At 47.2% G+C, this 15,113-nt stretch overlaps 1 protein-coding gene across 8 annotated transcripts in view; it reads left to right on the plus strand.

Moving 5' to 3' along the window:
* DNM3 (dynamin 3) overlaps positions 1-15,113 on the plus strand; it is a 188,016-nt gene that overhangs the window by 42,932 nt on the left and 129,971 nt on the right. For 5 of the 8 annotated variants that reach the window (XM_075937047.2, XM_075937053.2, XM_089780631.1 and 2 more), the window contains exons 11-15: positions 1,390-1,476; positions 3,848-3,918; positions 5,066-5,114; positions 6,875-6,904; positions 14,356-14,469. In XM_075937047.2, coding sequence (XP_075793162.2) covers positions 1,390-1,476; positions 3,848-3,918; positions 5,066-5,114; positions 6,875-6,904; positions 14,356-14,469 — 351 coding nt within the window. The remainder of the gene's footprint in view (positions 1-1,389; positions 1,477-3,847; positions 3,919-5,065; positions 5,115-6,874; positions 6,905-14,355; positions 14,470-15,113) is intronic. The other 3 variants (XM_075937049.2, XM_075937055.2, XM_075937056.2) reach the window with 1 other exon arrangement.

Below are 15,113 nucleotides of genomic sequence, written 5' to 3' on the forward strand. Positions count from 1 at the left end.
GGTTCTCGTGGATTTGGTAGGCGAGTGGCTGTCCCTGTGGAGTTGAGAGAAGGGTTGGAAATGCCACCAACAATGTATGTACGGAATTGCCATGCCGCTTGGACGAAGAGGGACTGTCAGGGCATCTTAACGAGTGTCTCTTCCTCCTGCAGTTCCTTTTGTCCAGCTCTGCCATGGCACGGCTGCCCCATCATGGCTGCGCTCTCGCTATAAAAGCTTGAATGATAAATATTGGTTACCTCTTATATGCTCTGGATTAGCCCAGAGTAGTCAGGCTGCTAGATGGCGATGGCTCACACTGCCCTCCACACCAATGGTCTTGCACACCCTATTGGTAAAATATCCTTCAAGGGATTGATTCATCTCTCCCCACCCAGTTGAGTCATCCCCTTCCTGGCACTGAAGTCTAATACAACACTGCTGGCATTGTTGGTGTTTCAGTCTGTTCCCCACTATCTGCCTAATCTCTGACACTGCACTACGTGTGCTTATAACATTAGCAATAAAAGACATTGAGAGCCCGGGCCTGAGGGCTAATGGAATCCTACGTCCACTCCCCAAATTGCTGATCAAGGCAATAGGAGCGTCGCTTAAATCTATCGGCGTGTCTCTGTGAACCTCGCAGCTTTCCAAGGGAGGTGGGCTGAACAAATTAGATTTGAAAATGGCCTGGAGTTGCTGCTTCTATAGCATAGAAACCCAGATAGCAGATATCTGAATTGCTACAGTCAGGCGATAAGCAATCTCTAGGTGAATATTAATTGATATCTGAATGAAGGCTCATTGAGACCTTGTCTGTTTGTCAATACATGGTTGAGGTAATATATGGCCTACTAGTTCTAAAGCAGTTTGGTGCATGCCAGAGAAATTCCTCCATTTCAGAGGCTTAGAGATACCCTGATGGCTAATCCATCTTCCAAGAGCGTAAAGCAGCCATACAGCCGATACTCACAGAGAAAGGAAGGTTTTGTCTTAGCAGTATGTTGCTCTTGAAATACTTGTATAGAGCCACTCTCTTTGTGCTCCTTTCTTAGAGTTTTGGGGCACCTCGACATAGATTTGGATGAAGGGATCAGGAATCAATGGTTTTAGGCTGCAGATTGGTGTACGCGCTCCTGCTGAACATTCGCTTCTGCAAAGGAGCATGCACTCAAAATGGCCACCACTTTCTTGACCAAAGATTCCGTGAGGCGAATCTGCACACAAGTTCCCAGCGTTTGGCTCTGTGCATATTGTCCAAAACTGTCCGTACTGGTATCCGAGGGGCTTGGTAACGTGATACTAGTGGTAACAAAACAGACTTCTCGCTGGGGGCTAGTGTCGAGTCTTCATTTGTACCATTTTAACATCGCTCAGCACGTTTCAATTCCTCCCCGCTTCGCCTTGCAGCTGGCGACCTACCCGAGGCTGTGTGAGGAAACGGAAAGGATTGTTACGGGCCACATTCGAGACCGGGAGGAAAAGACCAAGGAACAGGTGGGAATAGCCGTGAAATCTGGAGAGTTGGGAATGGAGACCCCATGAAAACAGGGATGTTGTGACCCACTTTGGTCCCAGCCCACAGCTTGAGAATTGATCAAGGGGTAGGAGGGCGGATTGGTGCAATGCCAAGGCACAATAAGGCAGACCTCCATGAAGGCGTGTCCTCAGCAGTAACTACAGTGGTTACTGTGAGGTTCAAAGAAACTTGGGTACGTCTACACTACCACCCTAGTTCGAACTAGGGTGGTTAATGTAGTCAATGGAAGTTGCAAATGAAGCCCGGGATTTAAATATCCCGGGCTTCATTTGCATCTTGCCGGGCGCCGCCATTTTTAAAGCCCCGGTAGTTTGGACTCCGTGCCCACGGCTACAGGCAGCACGGAGTAGGTAGTTCGAATTAGCCTAATTTGAACTACCGTTACTCCTCGTTAAATTTTTAATTGTTAGGACCTGTGCATCAAAGTGTGCTTCCCCACCAGGGCCCGGCAATACCACTTACACGCTTTGGGGATAGTAACAGAGATGCAGCCTTGTTAGTCTGGTCTAGCTGAAACAAAAGACAGGACTATGCAGCACTTTAAAGACTAACAGGATGGTTTATTAGGTGATGAGCTTTTGTGAGCCAGACCCACTTCCTCAGATCAAATTGTGGAAGAAAATTGGCATAACCATATATACCAAAGGGGTACAATAAAAAAAAAAGTGCACACATATAAAATTGACAAATCAGATTTTAGAACAGAGGGAGGTTAGTGTCTATGAGATAATGATATTGGGGATCACACTTTGGGGATGTCTGCACTGCAGTTCTACACCTGTGGCAGGCCCATGCCCTCAGCTCATGAGGCTTTTGATAAGGGAGGGGAGCCATGCAAAAAAATCTTCCTCTTTCCTTGCATGGTTGAACAATGGCCTTATTGTAGCAGTCTCTGCATTCGCCAGAGCACAAGGTGACTCGCGCCTGCTTCCTGCTGGGGAGCGTGGGTCTGACACGAACATAAGAACGACCAGACTGGGTCAGACCAAAGATCCATCCAGCTCAGAGTCCTGTCAGCCGACAGTGGCCAATGCCAGATGCCCCAGAGGGAGGGAACAGAACAAGTAATCCTCATGTGATCCCTCCCGTCAGCCGCCTCCAGAGAAACTGAGGCTAGGGACACCATTCCTACCCATCCTGGCTGATAGCCATTGATGGACCTAACCTCCAGGCATGGGCGAATATAGGGCAGGGCGAACGGGGTGGCCACCCCGGGCCCTGCGCTTAAAAAAGCCCCGCACATGCACCGTGGCAAAGGGGGGGCCCCGCAGAGTTAAGCTGCCCGGGGCCCCGCAAAACAGTCATCTGCCCCTGGCTCCAGGAATCTATCTAGCTCTTTGTTGAACCCTGTTAAAGTCCTAGCCTTCACCACATCCTCTGGCAAAGAGTTCCACAGGTTGACTATGTGCCGAGTGAATAAATACTTCCTGTTGTTTGTTTTAAACCTGCTGCCTATTAATTTCATTTGGTGACCCCTAGGTCTTGTATTGTGGGAATATGTAAATAACTTTTCCTTATTCACTTTTTCCACACCACTCATGATTTTATAGACCTCTATCGTATCCTCCCCCTTAGTCTCTTCTTTTCCAAGCTGAAAAATCCCAGTCTTGTTAATCTCTCATCATATGAGACCTGTTCCAAGCCCCTAATCATTTTTATTGCCCTTTTCTGAACTTTTTCCAATGGCAGGAGGAAAGCTGGGTCATGGCCCTGGTGCACACTTTTGGAAGGCTTCAGGAGGGGGGCTCTTTTCTTTGTGTGTATTAACATACTTCCAAGTTAATTAAATTATGGTGTTTCAATCCAGCTACCCATCTGCGTGGCCAAGAGATCGACAGATCAAAGGGAGCAGTTTTGCTAAATGGTTCACTTTACCTGCCCGCCCCATTGTCTGTTTCATCCACCTGTTTTATCCCGTCCAACACCCCAACTGAAAGCTTACTGGGCAAAGCCTTGTTCCACGTTTCTACAGTGCCTAACTCGTCCCACGGGTTCCTGACGAGCCTGGTGTAGAAATAGTAGCACTAAGAGTCCAAATATTGCCTAACCTGCAAAATATAGTGCTAGGATCTGTGGGCCCCTTTAACTCCCCTTTGGCTAGATAGTGGGTCTTCACAAAAACTTTCCAGAGGTGGATAATGAGGCAACTGTAAGAAACTAAGAGCGGTGGTTGACTGATAGCGCCACTGTAGCCTAGTTTCCTAGAGAGGCAAAGAATCTGATTTGGGATTCAGAAGATAGTGTGGCTGAATGACCATCAAAGACCATTTTCAATAATGCAGCCAACTCAATTGTGCTTTTTCATTTTCCTTTTTTTCCTCCTGACAGGTGCTGCTGCTGATTGATATCCAGGTGTCTTACATCAATACCAACCATGAAGACTTCATTGGCTTTGCAAAGTATGTACACCGAGACTTTACTATAGCGCGCCGTTGTTAATTGCCCCTTCTTACTGACGTATGGGAAAACCAGCCCGAATCGTTTAGAGCCGTGGAGATGCCGACGGCCGGCCTTGAGACTTGCAAGTAGAGCGTAATGCTGGCGCCTCCTTGTGGCTCATCTGGGGCCTAGTCTGACCCCCTGTTGGCACCTTCTGCTGCTCATCCATTTCCTCTTTGAGACGTGGCCCTTGCTAGAGTTCTGCTGTATCAGAGTCCCACTACCTCAGGGGTCTCCAGCCCTTTTAACCACAAGGTCACTTTTTCAATTTCAGTGCAATGTAAGATCTACCTCCAACCCAAACACCCTGGCCCCACTTCTTCCCGCCTCTTCTCTGAGGCCCTGCCCCTTCTCCAAGGCCTCCCCCTGCTCACTCCATCCCCTTTTGCCCCCATCCTCTCTCACTTTCACCAGGATGGGTAGTGGTTTGGAGGTGCAGGCTCTGGTCTTGGGCCAAGGAGTGCGGGAGGGGCTCCAGGCTTAGCCCAGGGTGGGGGATTGGGGTCCAGCAGGAGTTTGAGTGCAAGCTCTGGGAAGGTGTTTGGATGCAGGGGGACTCAGGTCTGGGGCAGGAGCAGCATGGCAGTGGGTGGAGGGGCCACTGAAGTGCCAGCACTTGATAACTTCCTGGCCAAACCAGTCAGGATCACCTGTCAGAGGCTCTGAGATCAACCGGTAGATCCCGATCGACTGGCTGGTGACCACAGCACTAACTGAACCATCTCTGGCAGTCTTCCAGTCCACTGCCCAAACTGTCACTTCCCCATGGCTGGCAGGGGGCCTCTGGCCCATCCACTCCCCCAGGTTCCTGCACAGGGATGTCACCATCAACCGGCTGCTTGCCTGGGTGGCTCCTTACCTTCTCTAGGAAGTGCAACGGACATTCCCGAGGAGGCAATCAATAAGAATCTCTTTGTGCCGATCTGTTTTCGGATAACAGAAGTTCACGTGCACTTAGTCGGCTTGTGAATTTGAGGCTGAACTGTGTTTCTTTGGTACTAAGCTAGCCTCCGATTCTGGGCTCATACGCTTAGATGCCGTATTTGCTCAGGGACTTGTCGAACATTGACAGTCCTTCAGCGTAACTTTTGTCTTTGCTTTTCTTAGTGCCCAACAGCGAAGCAGCCAAGTCAGCAAAAGCACAGTGGGAAATCAGGTAGGCATCTGATAAGAGACTGGACAACACCTTGTACTTCATATGTTGATTTTATGGGTTGAATATTTTATTTGCTGTAAATGTATAAATTACCCTTTTTGCTAGATACATATTATAAAATGCATTTTTTTACCCATGTTTTCAGGATCAGCTGATAGTTATCAGTGATAACTTTTAATAATTTTACCACTAATTAGATTGCTCTTCAGTGCTTCCTCCTTCGTGCCCTTAAATGCCCAACATTTCTTCCTGTATTGTCCCTAAATATTTAGTTTTCATTAAGTTCAAACTTGTGAATGAGGTTAGAGACCAATACCGGGGTGAGTCCTTGTTTAAAACTGAGAGCAGGTATAATAGTCGTGGGCTGGTTCACACATGTGCACAGCTTGATAACACAGCGAAGGGACGGGTCTGTTCGCCAAAGCAGATTTGTTTTTACCTCTGCTGAAAGTGATCAGTTGACTTCAGACACGTGTTGATTGCTTGCCATTGTCTTGCCTTGAGGAAACAAAGCTGATTGCTGTTCTCAGACTAATAGCCCTCGTGCTGAGATGGCAGTAACTAAATTAGTTGGTGGTTTCTTTTTACGATGTGTCGTACAGGCTTGCGAAACTCCGAGCGCTGCGAATCGGTACTGTTACCCTCCACGCCAACTGATTGCATTGCAAGTGAAGGGAGTTTAGTGCGCTGTACAGGATCTGTTTGTTTTCTTCTTAAGTTAAAACCCTCAGGACAATTGATATAATCGGCCTTCAATTATATTCTTGTCTAGTTCCAAGGTTCCATGTCCTCTTTTAAGCAAAACAGTCAAGGTACACATGAACCTCTTTAATCTGGCAATCAGGATATGCTGGATTAAAGAATTTGCCAGGTCGGGGATGATGCTGTGGGGTCTAGTTGTGAGGGGGTTGAGAGGGAGGTGCCTACTTGGAGCCACGTTCCCAGGGGCTCACATGGCCCATTGGTATGGGAGTGGTGGGGGAAAAGACTCCAAGGAAGTGTGTTGCTATCCTGCCATTTCCTACAGCTGAGGGGAAGTGGCGGCACACAGAGCTGGTTCCTCGTCTTTCTGCCAGGGTCTGAACCACAGGTGTTCCCGATTTAGGGGGGCACGGAGGATTGAGGCTCACGTGTCTCTGTTCCTTTTTGATAATTTCTGTTTTGGATGGTAAAAGTAAAATCAAAAGCATCACAAATCACTGCTCCCGTCTGAAATCTTCACCTAACTGGTCCATTCGCTTCTGGAAAGTTTGGAAGAAGTGATATGTCTGCAGCTTGACCATATTCTCTGTGTTCAGGACTTGCAGGTTTGATGGGATTAGAAACCGAAACAAGGCTGAAAGGTCTAATGGCTGAATCGGCTCCAAAGAAAGAGACTTCCATCTCCTATAGCTCTGCAGGAATACATCAAACATGTACAGTCGTTTCTGCTTTGGGGTTCCTTTAGAGAGGCAAAACCACCCAATTCCGTCACGCCCCAGAAATATGCCAATTGGAGTAACCATGTCTGAATTTTGTCTGTTTAAAATAACATAAATCAGGAAAACCCCTTTGTCTTTGAAAGGAAAAAGCTCGTAATTGGTAACGTGGTAAAAAGACTTCAGTAAGGCTGAGCTTTTCTTCAGAGATCAGCTAAAACAGACTTTTATTTTGTATTTATCTTAATTCTTTGGGTGTGAGAAGAGCTTGACAAGTGACATCTGGAAAGAGAAAATGTTTGTGAAATAAAACTTCATTTTTACAATTCTTTGCTATTTCAGGGAGCCAATCTACCGCCTTCACGGCACATTGTACGAGTTAAGTTTTATAAGCTTTATTGTTGCATTTTATTTAGCGTCTCAAAAAGCAACGTTTGTCTCTAACGTAGTTTCGCTAGTGCTTGCTGCAACATTTTGTTCACCGTGAAACGTTCACCTCTGACACATTCTCAGTGGAATGGAATTGGAGTTCATCCCTTCATTGCCACTAACCTGTTGTGATTTACAAGCCTGAACTAGTACGACCTCAAGTAGTGTTAATCTCGCATCAAAATCTGTGTTTTGACATTGACTACCTTAAATTCTGTTAAAATGCACTAAACGTACTAATGATCAGTGTCTTTCTAAACTATATCATTGGAAAAATTGGATTGCTCTTATTTGTCATTTACAATACATGGAGGTTCTGTCTCTTGAAAGGTAGGTGGGTTAGAGTATGGGAAATATCAATATTGTTGAAATGGACGTGCTCAAGTTGATAGGTACCTGCTGTCACAATTCAAAGTCCTTTCCAGCAAACACAGTGCCAAGAAAAATGGATACAAATTGTCAATTCTTAGAGCTTTCTGACTATTCTTTTCATAGCAGCAGGATGGTCAGTGCATCGCAGGATAGATTTTGCTTTTACAACTCCATCAGTATTAGGTGAATATATTTTGTATAACTAATTACAAGTTATCTTCTAAACATTTAGGAGTTAATTCTATAACAAACCACCCTTCTGGTTCAGTGACAAGCAGTAAACATTGACTGTGCTGTTTGGTGCCATATGGCATGTTCCTTAATGAAAATGGATACATTTAATTCCATTTGTCATTATACTGTTGAATTACTTTACTAAACATTATACACTGAGTAAAAGTAAACTTGATCAGCTTTGGGTACGACAACTGGACCAAAACCGACTAATGGCCGTTGGAAAAATGGTTAAACTAACCCACACTAGTTTCCTCTTGAATTTAATATGCTTTTAAGAGGAAGAGCACAGAGAATGATTTCCCATATCAGAAATATGGCGGCCTTGAATTTTTGTGAAATAGCTAGTTCTGTTAAGAATAGTTTTGCACATTTTTCTCTCCACTAATTTATCCCCTCACTCTTAATCTTTCTTTTTTTATTTCTGCTGCTGCTGCCACCTGAGCTTTGGACCTGACTCAACAAGGTTTCTTTCTAAGCCACAGGTGAGCCTGTCTTCTAGTCTGCTCTAAATCACCAGCATGGCGCTTTGTTTTACATGGGGCTCCTAGCAAGACTGGGACATGAAGACTGACCGATTCTTAACTCTATATTTTGTGGGGGGAGATTTTCCCTGTCACCACAATTGTTTAAACCATGTCTTTTTAATATGAAATTCCCACTTCTGATAGAGCTTACAGCTCAAAAGGGGTAAGTGCATCCACAGTCACTCATTTAAGAACACAGATTGGAGGATTTGCAGGTGATAGACCAAGTATAGCATTTAAAACACCGTTTCAGATACACGTCACTCTCTGGTCTGGCAATATCCATGGTCTGGCAGGACTTGAGATAGCTGGATGTCCACTTATCATGGGTGGACTGTGACCAAATTTCCCGCAGTCCTATAAAGTTTTTTAATAGCCACCAGTTAGCCTTACCTCAGCCCCTGGAAAAATCATGGAGGGGATCCTCAAGGAATCTATTTTGCAGCACTTGGAAGAGGGGAAAGTGATCAGGAATAGTCAACATGGATTCACGAAGGGCATATCCTGCCTGACCAATCTGATTAGCTTCTATGATGAGGTAACTGGCTCTCTGGATATGAGAAAGTCGGTGGACGTGATCTACCTTGACTTTAGCAAAGCTTTTGATACGGTCTCCCACAATATTCTTGCTGGCAAGTTAAGAAAGTATGGCTTGGATAAATGGACTGTAAGACGGATAGAAAGCTGACTAGACTGTCAGGCCCAATGGATAGTGATCAACGGCTCGATGTCAGGATGGTGGTCAGTTTCTAGTGGAGTGCCCCACGGATCTGTTCTAGGACCGGTTTTGTTCAACATCTTTATTAATGACCTGGAGGAGGGGATGGGTTGCACCCTTAGCAAGTTTGCGGATGACACCAAGCTAGAGGGAGAGGTAGATACGCTGGAGGGCAGGGTCAGGGTCCAGAGTGATCTGGACAGATTAGAGGATTGGGCCAAAAGAAATCTGCTGAGATTCAACAAGGACAAGTGAAGAGTCCTGCACTTGGGATGGAAGAATCCCAAACATTGTTACAGGCTGGGGACCCACTGGCTAAGTAGCAGTTCTGCAGAAAAGGACCTGGGGGTTACAGTGGATGAGAAGCTGAATATGAGTCAACAGGGGGCCCTTGTAGCCAAGAAAGCTAATGGCATATTAGGTTGCATTAGGAGGAGCATTGCCAGCAGATCCAGAGAAATGATTATTCCCCTTCATTCGGCTCTGGTGAGGCCACATCTGGAGTATTGTGTCCAGTTCTGGGCCCCCCACAATAGAAAGGATGCGGACGCATTGGAGAGGGTCCAGCGGAAGCCACCAAATGATTAGGGGGCTGGAGCACATGACCTATGAGGAGAGGCTGAGGGATTTGGGTTTGTTTAGTCTGCAGAAGAGAAGAGTGAGGGGGGATTTGAGAGCAGCCTTCAACTTCCTGAAGGGAGGTTCCAAAGAGGATGGAGAGAGGCTGTTCTCAGTGGGGGCAGATGGCAGAACAAGGAGCAACGGTCTTAAGTTGCGGTTGGAGGTGTTCAGGTTGGATATTAGGAAAAACGATTTCCCTAGGAGGGTGGTGAAGCACTGGGCTGGGTTCCCTAGGGAGGTGGTGGAGTCTCCGCCCTAGAGGTGTGTAAGTCTCGGCTTGACAAAGCTCTGGCTGGGTTGATTTAGTTGGGATTGGTCCTGCCTTGGGCAGGGGGCTGGACTTGATGACCTCCTGAGATCTCTTCCGGATCTATGATTCTAGTCCTGGCTCTCTGTTCTGTGCTGTTCTTTAGCTCTAATTTCCCCCTCAATGTGGAAGTGGAAGTGTTGGTAATGCTGCTAGACCCTATTGACCTCTCATGGTCAGGTCCCGAGGGTGCTGGATTAGAGAGGTTCAACCTGTACTTTCAGTGGCAAAATCCAGGATTGCTCCATATGGAATAACCATTCCCATTGGAGAAGGACCTACATTTGGATCCAAACTTGCTGTCCAACCTGGTTTTAGACAATTTTGCATCCTTGGAAGCTGATCTGATTTCCTCCAAGATATTATTCCCTACTGTCCCCTTGCATTAGTGCAATTTTTCACCTTTGGTTTAAGAATCAAAGCCATTGTGATAATTCTGACCCTAGTTCGATTCTGCAGTTGTAACAATTTTGTGCCACAAGTATCGGGAAATGAAGCAGCAGTGTTAGTTGTGTTGTAATTTCTAACAGTGCATTAATGGAACTGTTGTGTGGTTACTTGTTTTAAATGATTGATAATGCTGCAACTCACGCCTTTTTATGCCTCTGTCTTGTTAGTGCCTAACCATCAGATTTGCACCCTCTATTCCCCAGAAGGGGAGCCGTGTTGTAACTGAAGAAGTGGGCTGTGCGCACGAGAGCTCATGCCACCAGCTGCATTTTTGTTGGTCTCTATGGTGCTGCAAGACTTTATTTTTTAAGGTTTTTCTGTTTTCCCCGACTTTCCTAGCCAGTTCAGATTACCTCTTCAACATTACTTTCTGCAAGGTGGCTAGCACAGCTGTTCACACTTGTGTAATACCAAGTCATAGCATCTTTTATTCTACTTTGTTATTCAGAAATCTCTTAATTGATGCAAGACACTGTCCAGTTGTGAAACAGTCCATAAAATTCTGTCCTTAGTCCGTCCAGATCCTGCTTTCCTGTTTATCCCTGTGAAATGGCAGAGAGGGAAGGGAAGAGATAGGGTTTGTTTTTGTGCAGTTGAGCAATCTGCAAAATAACTTCCTTCTGACTTGTGCTCACACTCTCTCTCCCCGCGCACACAATTTTTTTTTTTCATTTGTTAGACACCAAGTTTATCTCTGAGTCCTGACGGAAGGAATTGGGTCATCCCACATTCATCCTGTCCACACAGCTCAGGTGCCCATCTGAAAGCCGTCTCCACTCACTTCTGGCATGGCTTATGTTCCTCACCTTCCTGATGTTCCTAACCCATACCTCTTGCATCCGGGACGTGCAGAGTGGAGTTTGGCAAGATCATTGGACAAACATTCCTGGCAGCGTTTGCAATCCCAGCGCAGTGGGCAACGGTGTAACCGGCCTGTGGGGTTTCCCTCTCGGCCACACCTCCTCCGGGCCCATCTGCAATAGCTCTTTGCTATCTGTGCCGGCCGGCAGGTGCTTGGTCGGCTGCCTCGCTCACTCGCCCTGCGGCCGCAGCGCCTCTTCTGTGGCGCCAAGCCACAGTTGTCCTCCCATCTGGGCTCCCACCAGAGTCTCTCTCCCCCCAGTCGGAGGCAGCCGCGTTATCCACTGGGCTGACAGCACCATGCCTGCCATGGCTCGTAGTGGGTCTCAGGCCTGGCCTCTGCTTGGGTTCCAACCCAGGGGTCCTCAAACCAGCTGTTCAGGCCTGCTCTCCTTTCCTGGACTGGTTCCCACACTCCTAGCCCAGGCTCCTGCTCCCTCCTTGTCCTAGGGTGTGACGGCAGCCTCCCTCCCCTATTGCCAGCCCCCTGGCTTTATAGCAGCCCTGCCGCCTCCTGCCCAAGTGAGCTTCCCCCACAGGGAAGTCGCGCTATGTTCTCGGGCCTCTCGTGCTTATAGTCCCCCCTCTAGGGCCCGTGTGGGGTGAGCGCCCCATCGCCTGCATCTGCGCACTAAGGGACGGATCAGTCTGTCTCTGCCCCAGGGGAGAAGGGCACAGCGCAGCCTGCCCCATGGCTAGAGGCAGGCTGCACTGGTACAATGGAAGGGCTTTTGTCCTCCTTGTGACACCCTTTTAGGTTCTTGAAGCATTTCTTGGGCTTACAGCAACACTTTGCAACTGGCCCATGTCAAGCCCTTAATGAGAACGCTTGTCTTCCTGAGTGGCAGACCAACATTGGCTGCTTCAGCCCTGGTTTTATAGACTGCTCAGACCAAAGGAAAGTCCTCTGGCTATGACACATGCTCAGTATACTCCTTCCCTTCCCCAGCGCTGGCTCTCCTGAGACTGCCTGCTGAGCCGCCCCCCAGCCATTCCGTCCCAGGGTGGCAATTCCTCTCTGAATCTGTCCAGGCTTGCTGTCCCCAACCAGCGCTGAATATAGCATCCATTGGTGCCTTTCTGCTGTCCCCGTGTGGTGTGCTGCTCCCCCTGGACATGGGGTATTTTCAATTGTATGTGCTGCGGGAGAAAATCGTCACATCCCCACTCGTTTGTCTGAAAGATCCCCGTGCCGCAGCATTTGTTTGTTTGCTGCTTGGTTCCTTGTTTGTCAGTTGGTTGAAGGTGGGTCGCTATGTCCGAGCAGAGATTGGGTGCAGGAAGTGTAGCCGTGCACTTGGCTAGATGGTCTAAAACACGTTGTCAGAGGATTTGGTGGGTCCCTGGACTGAAGCCATGATGCCTTTTTCCAGCTGCCTCTCAAACCCGTTCTCTACCCACTACGCTAGATCAGAGGGAAACCTGCCCCCTTTCCTGCTTTGGTTTGATGAAGATACAGGTTAACGCCAAGATAACAAACTTTGGCTCCCTCCCGACTGCTTAGCCCACACCTAGACTCTCCCTCTAGAGTAGCGGTTCCCACCCTTTTCCAGATGGGGACTCGTGTGGACAATTCACGGAGACTTGGTGACCCAAGGCAATTCAAAAACGGGGGGAGGAAGGGCAGAGCCACCTGGGTAGACACTTGGCGACCCTTTTGAAATGTAATGGTGACCCATATTTGGGTCCCGACCCATAGGTTGGAAACCCTGCTCTAGAGCCTCCTGCTTCTGTTATGTGGCAGCATGTTCATGAGCCAGCAACTTCCCCTCTAGACCTCACTGACCTAGGTCCTCGGGAAGGCATGGAAGAGCGGGCCAACCATACAGTGTTGTCAAATGGGACACAATTAACGATCCGTTTCAGCTATTTCTGATACGACGTGGGTGCTGGGTACCGATCCCTCTTTCAGTCGGCATTGTTGTTAATGAGCGCGAGAGAGTCTCCCGTCATACAGACCAGTGCTCTTTACAGAACGTTTATGTGCCCGTTGAGGGACATATGCTTTAAGGTTTCAAAGTTTGATGGTTGACCACGAAGTGGGCTTCAAATCGTCTCTTGTCTGCTGCTGCCATTGAAGCTGGATGATGTTAGAAACCTTTTTATGAGTGGCTTCCCCCAGCCAGTGTGTCCCTGTGAAAACAAGTGGAGACCTCTGTTAGATTGCATTGCTCCACACTTGTGGAGACACAAAGCCCAAACACTTCCTGAAGAATTTCTCTCTCACTCCCAATCTCTCAAAAGCAAGAACATGAGACCTTCTTGGGGGAGAAACAGTCACAATTTCTGTGTGCTTGCAGAGAGATTTGAAGACTTCGCCGTAGGGTGGATGGAATTCGTGAATCCGTGTTCTTTTCCTTTTAAAATCAGACTTGATGCTTTTCCTGAACTAGAATTTCACAGAAATGTGTGTTTTGGAAGCTCAGTGGACCTTTGTATTCGCCCTTCTTTAAACAGCTCTGATGACCTGTTCTCTTCCTTCCCTCTTACCACCAGAGTCCTGTTATCCCTCCCTTGTTTTCTCTTGCTCTCCATTTTTCCTGCATGTTTTTCCGCTTAACTTTAGCATGGTTTCTGTACCCACTTCTCTCTGCCATTCTTCCCTTTTGTTTCCACCAATCAGGCCAGTTTTTCTTCTTTCTCTTTCCATCCCAGCCTTGTTTTTCCTTTCCGCTTCTGTGTCTCTTGTTTCACTCTTCAGTTTCCTTGCCTTGGCATAACCACTTCTGTCCCTACTTTCTCGAATCTTTGAAAGTATTTTGATTGTCCAAGCCCTTGTGTGTGTGATAAATTGGACCCATCAAAGTCCCCTTCTCTGATGTGTGAGGTTTCCAGGAGCCGCTGACTGGGTTCCTCTCGAGAGGAACTATGGTCTGGCCCAGATTGCTAACCCAACAATTCTTCTCCCAGATCTGAAAAATGTGCAGTTTCAGAGCAGGGAAAGCAACCAGTTTTTACCCTTTACTTTTTCATATGGCTTTTGACAGCATGTTCCTACACTGCAAGCAAATAGTATCAGGATCCTACATCTGAGTGATGTGCACCCGTGGCATTTATAGCATAAATTCACGAGGATAAACTTAGCCTTCTCTCCTCCCTACAAGCCCCCACCCCAACAACATTCATTCTGGGTTATGGTTTTCTCGTGGACTTGTGGAAATACCTCACGTTTGTCAAAGACTGAAAAGCGGGGGGTTGGTAAAACAGTTGCTTAGTCAAAAGAATGAGTTTAGAAACCAGATTGTGTTTGGTGGGTGAGGGACTGTTGACTAATACCTGGCTATTGACTTCTGATCCTGTACAGGTGATCCGGAAAGGCTGGCTGACCATCAACAATATCGGCATCATGAAAGGAGGGTCCAAGGAATACTGGTTTGTTCTGACTGCAGAAAGCTTGTCCTGGTATAAAGATGATGAGGTAAAGACATTGTTCCTTGCAGACATGAGTCCCTCTGGTATTCGTTCATGGCTTCTAATGCAGGGCTGAGCAGGCGTCTGTCTGTGGGCCGAATCCACCCCGCCGACTTTTTCCATCCGGCCCATGGCAGCTCCCACCCCTGCTCGCTACTGCGTTGCCTGGCAGCTGCGGGGCAGACGCAAGCCCTTTCAACTCCTGCTAGTTTAAGGCCCTGCCCCTTTCACCCGAGGCCCCACCTCTTCCGTCTGAGGCCCTACCCCTTCTGGGGAGGCCCACAATCACTTGGGACATTTTTGAAGTGGCCTTCCTACAAAAATTATTTCCCACCCCTGTTTTAATGTTAAAATTTTAACTTTGTGCATTCTGAACTTGTATTTCATATGTAATTAATCTGATGTAGTGCTTAGTGTGATCCCTGCTTTTGCAGTTCTCAATATTTCTTCTGCTTTCAGGGGCTACCGATCCTACTGTGAAATTTCTCTCCAACTTTGGGAACACTAATTACTCTAGATTTGTGAACACTCATTTACTCTAAATCTTAAACACTTAATTTCTTTTAAAATAGTCAAGATAAGAGAATATACTAGACCTTTCTGGTTACTAGTAGCTGGTTCACTAGATTTCATTACAACTGAGTTAGTCAT

The sequence above is a fragment of the Pelodiscus sinensis genome, chromosome 9 (assembly GCF_052426305.1).
Source record: "Pelodiscus sinensis isolate ZL-2025 chromosome 9, ASM5242630v1, whole genome shotgun sequence".
NCBI classification, from domain to species: Eukaryota; Metazoa; Chordata; order Testudines; family Trionychidae; genus Pelodiscus; species Pelodiscus sinensis.